Below are 15,636 nucleotides of genomic sequence, written 5' to 3'. Positions count from 1 at the left end.
CATAATAATAATCATGATTAGGGTATTTGTTAACTGCTTACTATGTGCCAAGCCCTTTACTAAGTGCTGGGGTGGATACAAGCAAATTGGGTTGGACACAGTCCCTGTCCCTCATGGGGCTCACAGTCAGAATCCCTATTTTACAGATGAGGTCACAGACATAATAGAAGTGGAGTGACTTGCCCAAGGTCACCCCAGCAGACAAATGGTGGAGCTGGGATTAGAACCCATGATCTTTTGACTCCAAGCCCATGCTCTACCCACTGCATCATGCTAGCTGGCCCCTCGTTGCCCCTGGAGTAAGGTTCCCACGAGGGGATTCAAAACCCACCTGGGTGCCCAGAGCCTGGATATCATGCTCAAACGTTGTGTGCATCCTCTGGAGCGTTTCCACCGTGTTCTGATCCCTCCCAAGCTCCTCGGGCAGCTTCTTGTGTTTGTCCTGGATGCGCCCGAAGATCTCCTTGGCGTCGTGGTAAAATTTGTGCAGTTCGTACGAGGCGGCCAGGATCTGCGTTCTCGTGTCGATCAGCTCCAGGAGGTCGGCCCAGGCCTCGTTCAGGCCGTCCTTCCACTCAGCGATGGTGGCGGCGTCGGAATGGCCGGAGTTGATGAGCTCGTCGGCCATGTGATTGACCGTGTCCACTCGCTCCTGCCCGATGTTTCCGGTGTCGCGGGCAAATTCACGGAATCGCTCTTGGAGCATCTGAAACGGAAGGGTGCGGAGGAAAAATCAGTGCTGAGCTGATCGGGGGGGTGACAGTGTGGCCTACTGGATAAAGCACGGGCTAGAATCAGAGTTACCTGGGTTCTAATACCAGCACCGCCATGGGTCTGCTGTGTGACCCTGGGCAAGTCACTTCACTTCTCTTTGCCTCAGCGCCCTCCTCTGCAAAATGGGAATTTAATTGACCTGGCCTTCTTTGACTAACCCCTCATTTCTGCACCCTATTCACTCTCCCCTCTGCGTCACATACGCCCATGGCTGTGAACCCCTTATGCTCTTGAAACTCATCCCAGCCCCATAACACACACATCTATAACACTCTTCTAGACTGTGAGCCCATTGTTGGATAGGGACCGTCTCTATATGTTGCCAACTTGTACTTCCCAAGCGCTTAGTACAGTGTTCTGCACACAGTAAGTGCTGAATAAATACGATTGAATGAATATATTCTAATATTTTGCCATTTCTTCCATCCATAATTTATTTTACTGTCTGCATTCTCCCACGGCCTAGAAGCTCTATGTGGGCAGAGATCGCGCCTACCAACTCTAGAGTACTGTACTTTCCCAAGCATTTTGTTCAATGCTCTGTGCACAGTAAGCACTTAATAAATACCACTGACTGATGGAGTGACCTTTATTTTTTTTTTTATGGTATTCGTTAAGCGCTTTAGTATGTGTCAAGCACCGTTCTAAGTGCTAGGATCGAAACAAATTAATTACGTTGGGCACAATCCCTGTTCCTCATGGGCTCCCAGAGGGGCAACAGGATTTCAATCCCCATTTTGCAGCTGAGGACACTGAGGCCCACAGAAGTGAAGAGACTTGCCCAAGGTCACACAGCAAGCAAAGGGCAGATCTGGGATTAGAACCCGGGTCCCTCACTCTTTTCACTAAGCCACACTACTTCCCTTTCTTTCTTTTTTTTTTTTTTATTCCAGTCCAGGTGCTCTTCCCATAGGTTTCAGGAAATGCTGAAACAAAGTCTGCCTGATCCAGACCGTGAACTCAGGAGGTCTGGGCCCCGGCCAGGGGACTTACTGTGACGTGCTCGTAGTCCTGCCCCAGTTCATGGGAGCCGGCCACCACCTCCCTCTCAGCGATCCACTGCTCCAGATCGTCCACCTCCCGGTTCAGCTGGAATAGCCTGTGTCTCTCATCCAGTTTGCCTCTCCTCTCCTCGGCCAAATCCTTCAGGCCCGCGTACAGTTTATCCACTTTGGACTGCCGCATGCTGATTCTCTCACTGGAAAAAAAAAACAAAGTCATTTTGAGACCCCAACGGTGTCTCCTGGGGTAGTGGAAGGGGATGGAACGGGGGCGGTCCTAGGTGACAACTCTACAGCAGAGATCGCCTCACAACTTCTTCTGCTGGATGTCCAGTTTCCCTTAACTCTAGGATTCTGGGAAGACCTGAGAGACTTTCAACGTGCTTGAAAAGGTAGCTTTCAGGCCTATGTTAGCTCTGAAGCCTGCCCCATTCCCCTTCTCCACCTTTTCAAAAAATGAATAAATAAAATAAAAAATAAAAATAAAAATAAAATCCCTGGCCCCCTTTCATGCTCACACATCAAATGAAAAGTTGGCAGCATCTACAGGTGGGGTGAGTGAAAAATAAACAGTTGGACAACATAACTAGTGGGGAAAAAAATCACTAAAATTACTTTTAGTAATTAAAAGTAACTAAAATTACTCTTAGGCTCAAATTTGGCCCTTTTTGACAGCACATAATTCCAAGCCACAAAAAATGGACATCAAAATGATTCAATGCAAGGGCATGGCCTACAGGAAAGAGCAAGGGCCTGGGAGTTGGGGGATCTGGGTTCTAATCCCAGCTCTGCCACTTGCCTGCTGTGTTACATTTAGCCAGGTGCTTAGCTTCTCTGTGCCTCGGTTCCACTGTTCAATGGGGATGTAACACATGTTCTCCCTCCTATTTAAACCGTGAGCCCGGTGTGGGGCAGGGACTGTGTCTGAACTGATGAAGTTGTATCTACCCCAGTGCTCAGTACCATGCTTAACACATAGTAAGCACTTAATACTATAATTATTATTATTATTATTTGTATCTACCCTTTCTCAGCACTTGCCAAATCTATGGAATGTTCAATTGTTTGTTGATTGATTACTATTACTACTCCAGTTGGGAATACCTGTACGTCTGTCTCCCCATTACAGTACCAACTCCTGAGCAGAGAACTGTGTCTCTTGTTTCTGCTGCATTAACCCAAGTGCTTAGTGCAGTGCATTGCACTTCCTGAACACTAAGCAACTACACTTTACTGCTATTTCTACTAGGTATCCAATCATGTCCTGGTACGCATCCCAAGGCCAATATGCTTTATTTAAACCTCAGCTTTAGGAACATTCATACCCTTAAGCTCGCACAGATTTTGACTGTTATCTGTCTCAACACCAAGGCCTTGGCAGATACGGTACGCTACCAGCTCGGAACTTTAGCTCTCTCAGTGTTGGCTGAAAACAGATTCGATGACATCATTCTACGACAGTCAGCAATTTCTCTGCTGGAGACACAGACTAGCTCGTGTCTGGCCCAGTGGAAGTGAGAAGGCTGCTTTGGCAAGCCCGTCCAGGCTGTGGAATCAGCAGTCAAGGCCCAAGCCCCACCCGGCCATCTTTTCGGGTCCAAAGCTCCTCAAATACCCAATGGAAACCAGTATTGAATAAGGTAAATGTTCTGAGTTCAGTGAAAACGCCACCCCAAGATCTCACTGAAGGCACACATACACCTAAATCCTCCCTTCTACTTCCCTCATTGGGGGCACGGTCTCATGCAGCCGGAAACACTCCGACTGCCTTATGCTAAGGCTGGCCCGCTTTGGCCCAGCCCTATTTAAGGCCAACGGACTGGGTCTGCCTTAACTGAGATGGTCTTTTGGTCCAATTTCCCCACCCGCTCAAGACCAACTGGGCCGTTTTCTTTTCCAGGGAGCTCGAGAGTCTCACAAAAGGCATTAACCTCTCTGGGTGATTGTCGGCCACCAGAGCCCTGCTTGTCTTGGACAGTTGGTGCACGGTCTCGGCGTAGTCCTCCACGGCTTGTTCCAGAATCTGGTGCTTCTTCAGCATGGACACGGCACTCTGCTCATCCTGGGAATGGTACAGAGAGATTGCAGCCGTGGCACACTTGCCCTGCGATGAACCCAAAACCCATCCTACAGCAGGAAGCCCGGGGAGTGGGGGATGGGGGCAGCCTGGACCTCCTCAGAGAGGAGTGTGCTTGGCAGTGGCTTGGAGAGATGACAAATGGAAGGGTTTGGGCGGCGATGTTATTAGCTGAATGGATGGCAGATGGCCTGCACGAGGACAAAGCCGGGAGACAGGATGGAGATGGGGGCGTGGGGGAAGGAGAGGGAGAGAGGGGGAGAGGGAGAGGGAGCGGGAGAGAGAGAGAGAGAGAGAGAGAGAGAGAGAGAGAGAGAGAGAGAGAGGGGAACGAAGGGGGGAGAGGGGAGAAAAGAAGAGAGAGGAGAAAAATGGCGAGAGAAGAGGGGAGGGGAGAGAGGGAGGGGAGGCAGCATGGTGTAGTGGCTAGAGCATGGCCTGGGGGTCAGAAGGTCATGGGTTCTAATTCCGGCTCTGCCACTTGTCTGCTATGTGACCTGGGGCAAGTCACTTCACTTCTCTGAGCCTCAGTTACCTCATTGTAAAAAATGGGGAATAAGAGCGCGAGCCCAATTTGGTACAAGGGCTGGGTCCAACCTGATTAATTTGTATCTACCCCAGTGCTTCGAACAGTGCTTGGCACATAGTAAGCGCTTAGTAAGTACCATTATTATTATTATTAATTATTATTAGGGGAGAGAGGGAGAGGTGTGGAGATACTACTCCCTACCACTGGAAGGTGGCTGAAGCCAACAAGGCCTCCAGCCTAACAGCAGCGTTGGGAGTAGTAGGTGCCCCCGCCCACCAGCTGGCAATCGCACCCGGGTCCGAAGCTGCTTCAAACGTCGGCAGGCCCCATTTTATGAGGAACGATGACTGCGCTCACACCCCTAACTGGAGTACAGCCCAGAAAGAGGACACGGCCTCCGGCAACTCCACGTGCCAAGGGAGACCAACCACGCCTTGACTGACAGTCACCGCCATAAGGACAACCTTCCCTGCGGCCCAGGGCGGGGAAGACCATCTGAGCTGCCGACCTCGGTCCCTCCCGCTCGCAAACGAGACTCCCTTCACCTTGGCTTTCTCTTCCGACATCATGTAGAGCTCCTGCTCGCTCATCCAGGCCTCGGCCTCGGCCGCGTCGAAGTAGTACTGCTGGGCTTTGTGGGATTCCTCCAGGCGCCGGTGGCGTTTTTCCGTCTCCTCAATGACCAGGTTCCACAGCTGCTTCAGGTCTGCCAGCCTCTGCCGGATGGCCTCGGCGCTCAGGCTGCTGTCGGTGAGGATGTTCTGACTCCTCTCGTAGATGTCGTCGATGCGGGGTTGGTGGCCCTGGATTTCTTTCTGGAGGGTCTTTGGGGAGATTGCCGGGAGGTGGGGAAGAGAGGAAGAGGAGGAGGGAAATAAGAAAGGCGCTCACCAAAGGGCCATGACCCCAACACTCATTCCAAGCCCTTATTAGTATGTGGAAACCACAGCCTTTTAGAATCCCCTCAGAAGAAACTCTGCCTTGTAATTTAGCGCAATTATTTATCAAGCGGGCCCAGACCCATTACCTGGTTCTTCTTAATCAACAGCTGCACCGTCTGGAGGTTGTGGCCGTGGTCCGTGGAGGTGGCTATGGGCATCCTTTCACCGACCCACAGCTGGAAAGGAGTGAAAACAATAATCATAATGATAATCATAGTATCTGTCATGCTTACTCTGCGCTGGACACTATACTAAGCACTAGGGTAGATACAAGCAAATCAAGTTGGACACATCCCTGTGTCATGTGGGGCTTCACAGTCTCAATCCGTGCTGTATGGATGAGGGAACAGAGGTACACAGAAGTGACTTAACTAAGGTCACACAGCAGACAAGTGGCGGAGCTGGGATTAGAACCCAGGTCCTTTTGACTTCCAAGCCCGTGCTCTAAAATAGGCCACACTGCTTCTCCATCTGTCACTAGGCATCAGATGGAGGGGAAACTATCCAGGGCTGGAGGTCTCTGACCCAAGGGAGAACAGCGAAGGGACCAGGGAAACTGAGCCAATTTCAGCCCTTGCAGGTTGTCGCTGCATATGCCACTACCCCAACTCATGTTAGGAAGAGGGACTGAGTGTCAGCTTCAAGGGTCATTTCCCAAGATTGACTACTTCTACCTTACTCTCCCAGACATTTAGTACAAGTGCCATGTGCACACAAGGTGCTCAGGAAATTGGGTAGGGACCGTCTCTACATGTTGCCGACTTGCACTTCCCCAAGCGCTTAGTACAGTGCTCTGCACACAGTAAGAGCTCAATAAATTCGACTGAATGAATGAAATACTATCGATTGATTCATTCCTGCCCCTCAAAGCCACATTGGACTCCTTCCAGTTGCAAACCGGATCAAAAAGACTCACATCCCCAAAGCACTTACGTACACATCTGTAATTTTATTTATCCCTTTGCTCTTCCCCACTCCCAGCCCCAAAGCACTTATGTACATCTATAATTTTATTTATTTGTATTGATATCTGTCTCCCCCATTCTAGACTGTGAGCTTATCATCGGCAGGGAATGTCACTGTTAACTGCTGCATTGTATTTTCCCAGGCATTTAGTACGAGTGCCAGGTGCACACAAGGTGCTCAGGAAATTGGGTAGGGACCGTCTCTATATGTTGCCTACTTGTATATCCCAAGCGCTTAGCACAGTGCTCTGCACACAGTAAGCGCTCAATAAATACGACTGAATGAATGAAGTACTATCGATAGATTCATTCCTGTCCCTCAAAGCCACACTGGACTCCTTCCAGTTGCAAACCAGACCAAAAAGACTCACATCTCCAAAGCACTTATGTACACATCTGTAATTTTATTTATCCCTTTGCCAGCCCCAAAGCACTTATGTACATCTCTAATTTTATTTATTTGTATTGATATCTGTCTCCCCCATTCTAGACTGTGAGCTCATCGTCGGCAGTGAATGTCACTGTTAATTGCTGCATTGTATTTTTCCCAAGCACTTAGTACAGTGCTCTGCACACAGAAAGTGCTCAATGAATGAATGAATCCTACCCTGATGGGGAGGGTCTTAGCTCTAGTGATGGTCAAAAGTCACCCACGTTCTGAAAACCCAGCCACCCAAAAGCCTGGAGAGGTGAGGGCCCTGAACCCCCTACTCACAATCTCGTCCTCCACATCCCGGTTGAACTGATGGATCTCTTTGGAAGCCAACAGGTTGCTCTTCCGCTCGGTCAGAGGCTCCAGGAGCTCCATGAATTTGGTCTGCACGGTGAGGCGTTTGCTGTCCACTTCGTCGGTGCTTTTTCCTTCTTGGCTCAAGGCCTGGGCTTGGCTCTGCAGTTCCTCAATCTCCTTCTTCCGCACATCCATCTGATTCTCCAGCATCTAATGACAGAAAGAGGCCAGGGAGATGTCAGCCCACAGAGCACGTACAGGGAAACTAGCACGTATCTGTTCCTAAAAGGTGGGAATCGCTTGTAGCATTGTAGCACTGGGCAAGAGCAGAGGCTAAAATGGGGGGTTTTGTTCAGTGCTTACTGTGGGGCAAGCACTGTACTAAGCGCTGGGGTAAGTACAGGATGATCATGTGGGAGAGGAACAGGCTCATGGTCTAGGTAGTAGGGAGAATGAGGCATTGAATCCCCATTTCAGAGCTGAGGAAACAGACTGAGAGAAGCTAAGTGACTTAAGTTATGCTCGTCCTCCAGATTGAAAGTTAATATGGGCAAGGAACTTGTCTATCAGCTCTGTTACAGTGTACTCTCTAAGCACTTAGTATACTGCTCTGCACTCATTAAGTGCTCAATAAATATAAATGACTAACTGACTTGCCCAAAGACACAAAATAGGCAGAGTCAGGCTGGGAAGCCAGGTACGCTGACTTCCAGGCTTGTGCTCTTTCCACTAGGCCACACTGCTTGTCCCTGTACAGTGTGAGACCACGGGCAGCTAATCACACAAGCAAGACACTGGCTCCAGGCTTCAAGCAAGCCATCTCATTCTGAGAGCTGCGGACTTGAGGTTTAGGAGTGACTGGGTTGGAGAAAACCAATTTCCTGCAAATATAAAACCAGCAGCAGCGTGGGCTACCAGAGTAGAGACTCAAACATGGGAAAGTGGGACAGTTAGCAGGAAGAAATCTGGGTTTCCCTTCTTTTACGCTCTCCCCCGCCTCGGGTTCCTATCTCTGCTAGAAACCAGAGCATTTTCCGGCTTGGCAAGGGGATGGCATGGACAGAGTCTGCTGAATTAGTTATAAAGAAATCCAACAGCAGCACAGAAATTATTATTATTATTATGGTACTTGTTAAGTGCTTACTATGTGCCAAGCACTAAGTGCTGGGGTAGATACAAATTAATCAGATTGGACACAGTCCCTGTCCCACATGGGACTCACATTCTTAATCCCCATTTTACAGATGAGCTAACTGAAGCCCGGAGAGGTGAAGTGACTTACCTAAGGTCACACACCAGACAAGTGGTGGATCTGGGATTAGAACCCAGGTCCTTCTAACTCCCAGTCCCGTGCTCTGTTCAGTAGGCCATGCTGCTTCCCTGGTATTTACAGAAGCTTGTGCCTACGGGGTGAATAGGCAGAGGAATTTTGCTGTTTGCACTGGGCAACAGCCTTCTGTTTGCTGATGGCGTATCCGCCGGGAAGCAGGGTGGCCTAGTGGAAAGAGCACGGTCCTGGGCGTCAGAGGACCTGCTTCAAATCCCGGCTCTGCCACTTGTCTGAGTGACCTTGGGCAAGTCCTTCGCTTTTCTGTGCCGCAGTTCCCTCATCTGCAAAATGGGGATTCGATTCGTGCTTTCCCTCCTTCTTGGACTGGGAGTCCCACGTGGGACCTATGCTGCCTTTACCCTAGTGTTTAGTACATAGTAAGTGCTTAACAAATACCATAATTATTATTATTTCTCTTTTGCAAGAACCTGACCCTGGGTTGCTTGCACTAAAAAGGGAAGTTGGATTAAAAAACATTCCATGGCAGTTTGGCGGTGCCCACTCCTATGAATACTGCGTCCATAGCTGGGAAGCAATGTGGCTCATTAGAAAGAGCACAGGCCTGAGAGTCAGGAGACCTGGTTTCTAATTCCAGCTTTGCCACTTGTCTGTTCTGTGACTTCGGACGTGAAAAGTAACAGGTTCTGGTGGATAAAGCACAGATAAAGCAGAAGGACCAGAGTTCTGATCCTGGCTACGCCAACTGTCTGCTGTATGACCTCGGGCAAATCACAACTTCTCTGAGCCTCGGTTCTGCTGTATTGTACTCTCCCAAGCATTCAGTACAGTGTTCTGCACATAGTAGGCACTCAATAAATACCACCGATCGATTATCTCACCTGTAAAATGGAGATTAAAACTGTGAGCTCCTTCGGGGGACATGGACTGTGTCCAACATGAATATCTTCTATCTACCCCAGCGCTAGGTACAGTGACTGGCACATAATAAGAGCTTACATACTATTAAAAAAAGTGTCACAACTTTCCTGCGCCTCAGTTTCCTCATCTGTTCAATGGGATTAAATACTTGTTCTGCTCCCCCAGGTGGTGAGCCTCACCTGGGATAGGGACTCAGTCCAACCTCATTATGTTGTATCTACCCCAGCGCTTAGCACAGAGCTTGGCACAGCCTAAGTGCTTGACAAATACCCGCAATGTCATGGGTGAGGGCACCACCCCGAGGACTTGCCTGCTGCTTTTTCAGCAAGATGTTCACACTGGTGAGGTCTTTGCCATAGTCGTCAGACTGAATCTGGCTCTCCAGGCCATTCAGCCACTTGTCCAGATCGGCACAGCTCTGCGTGAAGAGTTCGGCTTTATTCGCATCGAACAGCCGCTGTGCCTTCGTCTGGGTGGTGGATTCCAGAACTTCCCACATCTTATGTAAGCCCGTCAGCTTCTCCTTCACCACTGCTTCTGTCTCGGGCTTCTCGGCAATCAGCTGCATTCCTTCCTGCATGGCACAGACGGGTGTGTTACATTTGTCGACCATGGCACCGTGGGAAAGGAAATCCTAGCTTCTGCTATGGGTTAAGGTGGACTCCACACCTCTCCCCTCCAGAAACCCTTGACAATTCCTCCTCAGATCTGGCCCTCACCAAAGATGTTAGCTGAGAGCGGCACACGCTCACACCGTGATTCTCTCTGGACTTGGTCGAGGGATGCTTTGGGGGTAATGGGGATAAAAGATCATAAGCATTGAGCTGGGCTAAGGGAATTGAGCGAGGAACATTGAACCCGAGTACCCCGTCCGAGGCTGTTCGGGGTCTGGGCATGTGCCCTTGGCAGCCACAAACTGGGGAGTCACGTACGCAACAACAGTGGAGTCTGGAACACTTCTCATATCCAACAGACAACCTCCCTCCTCTTCAAAGCCTTATTGAAGGCACATCTCTTCTCTGAAATGGCCCTCCTTTCCTCTTCTCCCACTCTTTTCTGCCTCGCCCTGACTGGCTCCCTTTCTTCACTCCTCCCTCTCCCGGCCCCACGGTACTTATGTCCAGATCTCTAATTTATTTATAATAATGTCTGTCTCCCCCTCTAGACTGTATGCTCGTTATGGGCAGGGAATATGTCTGTTTATTGTTACACTGCACTCTCCCAAGCGCTCAATAAATGCGACTGGCTGAATGACTGAGGAAGAGGGCCTATCCACCACCTACAACTGCCTAGGAAGCGGCTGGGCTGAGGAGGACCAGGTTTGGGCGAGAGGTGCTGCCCATCTGACAATAAGTTTGGCCAGCTGAGGTAGTTGGAAGGCGATGCCAGTCCGCCGAGAGCTCCGAAAGGGGCAGCGAGATCCATAGGCACGCAGCCTTGATGACACTCCTTGGACAAGTCATTTGCCAAAAGGAAATGTCGCTGGGTGGGTGGGGAAGCAAGGGGGGATTAAAGCAAAGAGCTTAGCTCAGTTTAGTCTAATTACAACCTTTTACATGAAATCCTTTGAGGTCTGTGCAGATGCTGGCTAGGGGAAGACACTCATCATCCCCACTGTGACTGTTCCCTACATTTCAAACTTCCTCTTGGAAAAATGACATTTCTACAAGGCTCAACACAGGCACTTGACTGCTCTAAGCAGGAAGACAAAAAATGGAGGTTGACTAAACCTAGTAATTAGCAAGCAGAAGCATTGAGACAAGACATCAGACATGCTCCAAACTGCCTACATAACCACACCCCCTGAAGGAGGAGAAAGGGAGATGGGAGAGAGAGAGAGAGAGAGGAAAGAGAGAGGTGTGGAGGCAGAGAGAGCTGATGAGAATTATTTTCCTGGCCTAGCTGCTGAGCCTGGCTCATGAATCCCATCAATTTTCACTTGTAGTGGACACATAGACCAACTGTCCTTGGCTTGACCCAAGGTGTACAGGGCCAAAATTAGCCTCTCTTTTTCCCCTGAACGGTGAGCTGTTCTGGGTCAGACACATGGAATGGGGAACAATTTTCTTTTTCTAAAAATGCTTGGAAGGTTTCAGCTATGAGTCGTCACACTCTTATGCAAGTCTGTCAATTCATGAGACCTCGCAATCGTGTGCCTTCTGACCCTGGCCAAACCTCAGAGTCACCTGTTCGATTTTGTCGAGCCATTCTTTGTTGGAAGCCAGCTCCGCCATGAAAGCTTGGTGCTTCAACCATTTACTGTGCAGGTTTCTGGCTTCGTCGTAGGACATGTCCTGGGCCGTAAGCATCTTCTCGTTGATCCAGAGAGACAGCTGGAAAAAGTGGAAAGGATATGGGTCAGACGTGGTGACTTTTGTAAAGAAATTTTCACACGTGGATTATCAGTGGTAACTGGGTTGGGCACAGTCCCTGTCCCACATGGGGCTCATGCCCTTAACCCCCATTTGACAAATGAGGGAACTGACGCACAGAAAAGTTAAGTGATTTGCCCAAGATCACACAGCAGACAAGTGGCAGAGCTGGGATTAGAACCCAGGTCTTTCGGACTCACGGGCCTGTGCCACCCAGCTCACTGACGATGCCTACTGGACCCAGAGATGGGCCCGGCTCGGACTCTCCGCCCAGACTGTATATTGAGCGGCTGGCATGAAGCTGTGATACTTTCCGGAAAGCTGGGGATTGAGGTGCCTCAGAATTCCCTAAAATGGCAGCCCGGCCATCAAGATTTCCTATTTTGACTCCTCATTCTCCCCTCTCTAGAATGGCCATCTTTAGCTTTCTACCAAATACGTAAACATTAAGAGATCTGCTCTTCTAATTACGATGGTATTTGTTAAGCACTTACAATGTGTCAAGCATTATTCTAAGTGCTGAAGCAGATACCGGTTAATCGGGTTAGACACACTCCCTGTCCCATAAAGGGCTCTCCATTTAAGGAGGAGGGAGATCAGGCACTGAATTCCCATTTTACAGACAATGAAACAGGCACAGAAGTGAAGTGACTTGCCCAAGGTCACAGAGTAGGCAAGTGGCGAATCCCAGGATTACAACCCAGGCCCTCTGATTCCCAGGTCTGGGCTCTTTCTGTTACACCTCACTGTTTCAGTTAAGTAACAGTTGAAGTCCAGTCCACCACCGACTTCATATGGAATTTCACTCTTATCCTGAGGCCCTGCAAAGATCTACTCAGTGAATAAAGAGCAACCTGCTCGCCAGCTGTCTTGGACTTCGGCCACCGGCCTTGCCAATGCTGTTCTTGGCCTGGCTGTACTAAGAGAAAACGTTAGGACACGCAAAGCTACAAAACCTTCCTGCGGCTGTGTCCGCTAACCCTTACGGGGTACCTTGTGTCCCAAGTGGTCTGGTCTGGGGAGTCTGACAGTGGAAGACATTTAGCAGAGATGCCAGGATGTCGCCTATTCCCTCTGTCTGCCGCCACCTACCCAAGGGGGATGACAGGAGAAACAAATCTCCGCTTTGTGAGGAGCCGAGCAGAACACTGCATCCCATGGACCCCAAGGCATCATGGAAGCCCACGCACTGGGATGGGCGTGGGGAACCTGCCAGCTCATCGGTTCTCCCGCAGCCTCCTTGGACAAAAACTGCATTTATGGTTCACGGGCAAAAGGAAAGGTCACTCCCACGTGCTCACATTCTTTGCCGAAAGGGTCACCCAGATTGGCAGAGGAGGAGAAAATGCTCCTATCAAAACCCCCCAGTGATGGCCATGAAGGCGCTGGACCCAGACCTCACTGGAGACACAGAAGTGGCATTTTTTTTGTGACTAATAGAAGTGATGAACCTGTAAGCTCCCTGAGGGCAGGGGACCTGTGTCTTGCTACTGCTGTCCCCGCCCAAGCACTAAAGTGTGGCATGCCCAGTAGAGGCTCAATGAATACCAGTGAATGGAAGAAAAAACCTAAGTCCAGCCAAACCTCACCAGGGCTCTCGAGGGAAATCAGACTGGCCTTGGTTAGCCTTCCAGGCATTCCTAACGGAAACTGGTATCGACATGTCTCGAGAAGTGGGCGGTAATTTACAGCGAATGGAAAAAACAATTCAACTTCCCAGACTTGGGACAGATTACAAAGCATTGGCAAAGCATTAGGCAAAGCATGCTGCCTTGTTATCTATTCCACTTGCTTGTACTTAGGAATCTCACGGGGCACAATCAGAAATTGAAGGGTTGGGAACAGAATAAAAGCACCACCCCGAATGGGGAGACTGGTTATTAACCCATCCCATTTCCTCGGTCTCCTCTCTAGGTTTCTCTGGTTCCTGCCTTTGACTGGTGAATGCACACATGAGAACTTCGCAAAGGGTCTATTCCTCGACTGGATTGACCTGGCTAAAGTCGATGTTGAAAACACGTCTATGCAAGTGTTGGTGCAGCGTGAAACAGTCTGATGATCATCAGATCGATATCACGGGTTCACATTTTGTGTGCAGAAATCAAGATGATGTTGAACTTCTAAACTACCACTCCAGGCATGTAAAGCATCTGTTTTTGCTGTGGGAACCAAAGAAAACGTTTGCAGATTTCCGATTTTGAAAAGGCTCACTAGAAATCTTCACCACCTGCGGATTCACCCATTCCCTTGACGACCTAGAACCCTCCTGCTTAATCTGAAGCCTTCAAACTGGCCTTGTTGAATGAATGCCTGCTTAATTTCACATATGTTTTATAGTTAAATGGGACTGTTTTGAAGTGGGCCATGCTCTTCTGTATGAATAAAATACCTCAGAGAAATGAGAGAGCTGGGTATTAACTGAAAGATTCCATACTCAAAAAACTGAAGATTTGGACCACCCAAACACCGAATTAAAGTGTAACAGCCCAGTTTGTACTGCAAGAACCCCAGTTTTAGTTATTTTTTCCCTCTATTTCATCCCCTCTAGACTGTCAGCACCTTGTGGGCACGAACCACGTCTACGAACTCGGTCATATTAAACTCTCTCAAGTACACAGTACAGTGCTCTGCAGCCAGTAAACGCTCAATAAGTATCACTGATTGGCTTTTCCTGAGTATCTGCTGGAAAATGATGACATGACGCAGCCATACCTCCTGGCAATCCTGCAGAAATTTCTGAAGATCCCGGTTATCTTTTAATCGCATCAGAAGCTCGCTGGCTGCCTCCCGGTTCTTCCGGTGTCTGTTTAAAACACAAAACGGGAAAATTTAATTACACACTGAAAAGGCGACATATTTCCCAGCCCTGGAGATTACCCCCAGGCTGCAGGATATGAACACCGAGGGGACAACTATCTTTGCTGAGGCGATATTAAGAAACAGTCTGGCCTAGTGGATAGAGCACGGGCCTCCGAGTCAGAAGGACCTGGGTTTTAATCCTAGTCCTGCCACTTGTCTGCTGTTTGCCCTTGAGCAAGTCACTTCACTTCTCCAGGCCTCAGTTTCCTCATCTGTAAAATGCAGATTAAAACTGTGAGCCCCATATGGGACAGGGACTGTGCCCAACTGTATTTGCTTGTCTCCACCCCAGTGCTTAGTATAGTATAGAGAAGCAGCGTGGCAAATAGCGGAAATAGCACGGGCTTGGAAGTCAGTGGGTTCTAATCCTGACTGTACCACTTATCAGCTGTGTGACTTTGGGCAAGTCACTTAACTTCTCTGGGCCTCAGTTACCTCATCTGTAAAATGGGGATTAAGACTGTGAGCCCCACATGGGACAACCTGATTACCTTGTATCAATCCAGCACTTAGAACAGTGCTTTGCATACAGTAAGCACTTAATACCATCATTATTATTATTATTATAGTGCCAGACACAGAGTAGGCATTCAAGAAATACCATTATTATTATTATTATTATTATTATTATTATTATTACCAGGAAACTGAACATAGGATCCAAAGCTGGACTTTGCTAGATGTTTATTCACCCTGCCCTTCACAACCATATTGTTCATTCAGTGAAATGACATAAGCTGCGTTAAAAGCAATGCTAAATTTTAGAATCTCTGGCGAAATTCCAAGATCTCCAAGCACGAAAACCCTATTACCAAAACTTCACCTTGAGTGCAACTTACTTGCTCACGTCCCAATATCAAAATGGCTCTTACTCCTTCCTCTAATGGAGGCTTTTCACATGACCCTGGACAAGTTGTTTAAGGAAGGGAGACAAAGCTAATTTGAGAGGACGGATTTCGAACATTATAGGAAATCAGCCCAACCTCGATAATTGCCAAAAAGTATGCCATCTTACGGACAATCAGAAATGCTGCTCATTTATCCACCAACCCATTCAAACCCTCAACCTTATGATGAATGTATTTTTGCTCAAGTCTCCTCTAGCTTTCTTTCTATAGCAGGGCTTCGGAGGGAGAGGAGTTAAGAACGGGAGCTTTGCACACAATAAGTGCTCAATAA

At 48.8% G+C, this 15,636-nt stretch overlaps 1 protein-coding gene across 3 annotated transcripts in view; it reads right to left on the bottom strand.

The window, feature by feature from the left end:
• The window catches only part of SPTBN1 (spectrin beta, non-erythrocytic 1), a 219,942-nt gene that overhangs the window by 20,144 nt on the left and 184,162 nt on the right, over positions 1-15,636 (bottom strand). For all 3 annotated transcript variants that reach the window (XM_038751786.1, XM_038751787.1, XM_038751788.1), the window contains 9 exons: positions 14,311-14,401; positions 11,413-11,559; positions 9,537-9,800; positions 7,003-7,227; positions 5,409-5,498; positions 4,927-5,205; positions 3,707-3,837; positions 1,768-1,972; positions 332-706 (listed from right to left, as the gene is read on the bottom strand). In XM_038751786.1, the coding sequence (XP_038607714.1) occupies positions 332-706; positions 1,768-1,972; positions 3,707-3,837; positions 4,927-5,205; positions 5,409-5,498; positions 7,003-7,227; positions 9,537-9,800; positions 11,413-11,559; positions 14,311-14,401 (1,807 nt within the window). The remainder of the gene's footprint in view (positions 1-331; positions 707-1,767; positions 1,973-3,706; positions 3,838-4,926; positions 5,206-5,408; positions 5,499-7,002; positions 7,228-9,536; positions 9,801-11,412; positions 11,560-14,310; positions 14,402-15,636) is intronic.

The sequence above is a fragment of the Tachyglossus aculeatus genome, chromosome 9, assembly GCF_015852505.1.
Source record: "Tachyglossus aculeatus isolate mTacAcu1 chromosome 9, mTacAcu1.pri, whole genome shotgun sequence".
In the NCBI taxonomy this organism is placed as follows: Eukaryota; Metazoa; Chordata; class Mammalia; order Monotremata; family Tachyglossidae; genus Tachyglossus; species Tachyglossus aculeatus.
This window is presented reverse-complemented; position numbering and strand designations above follow the sequence as displayed.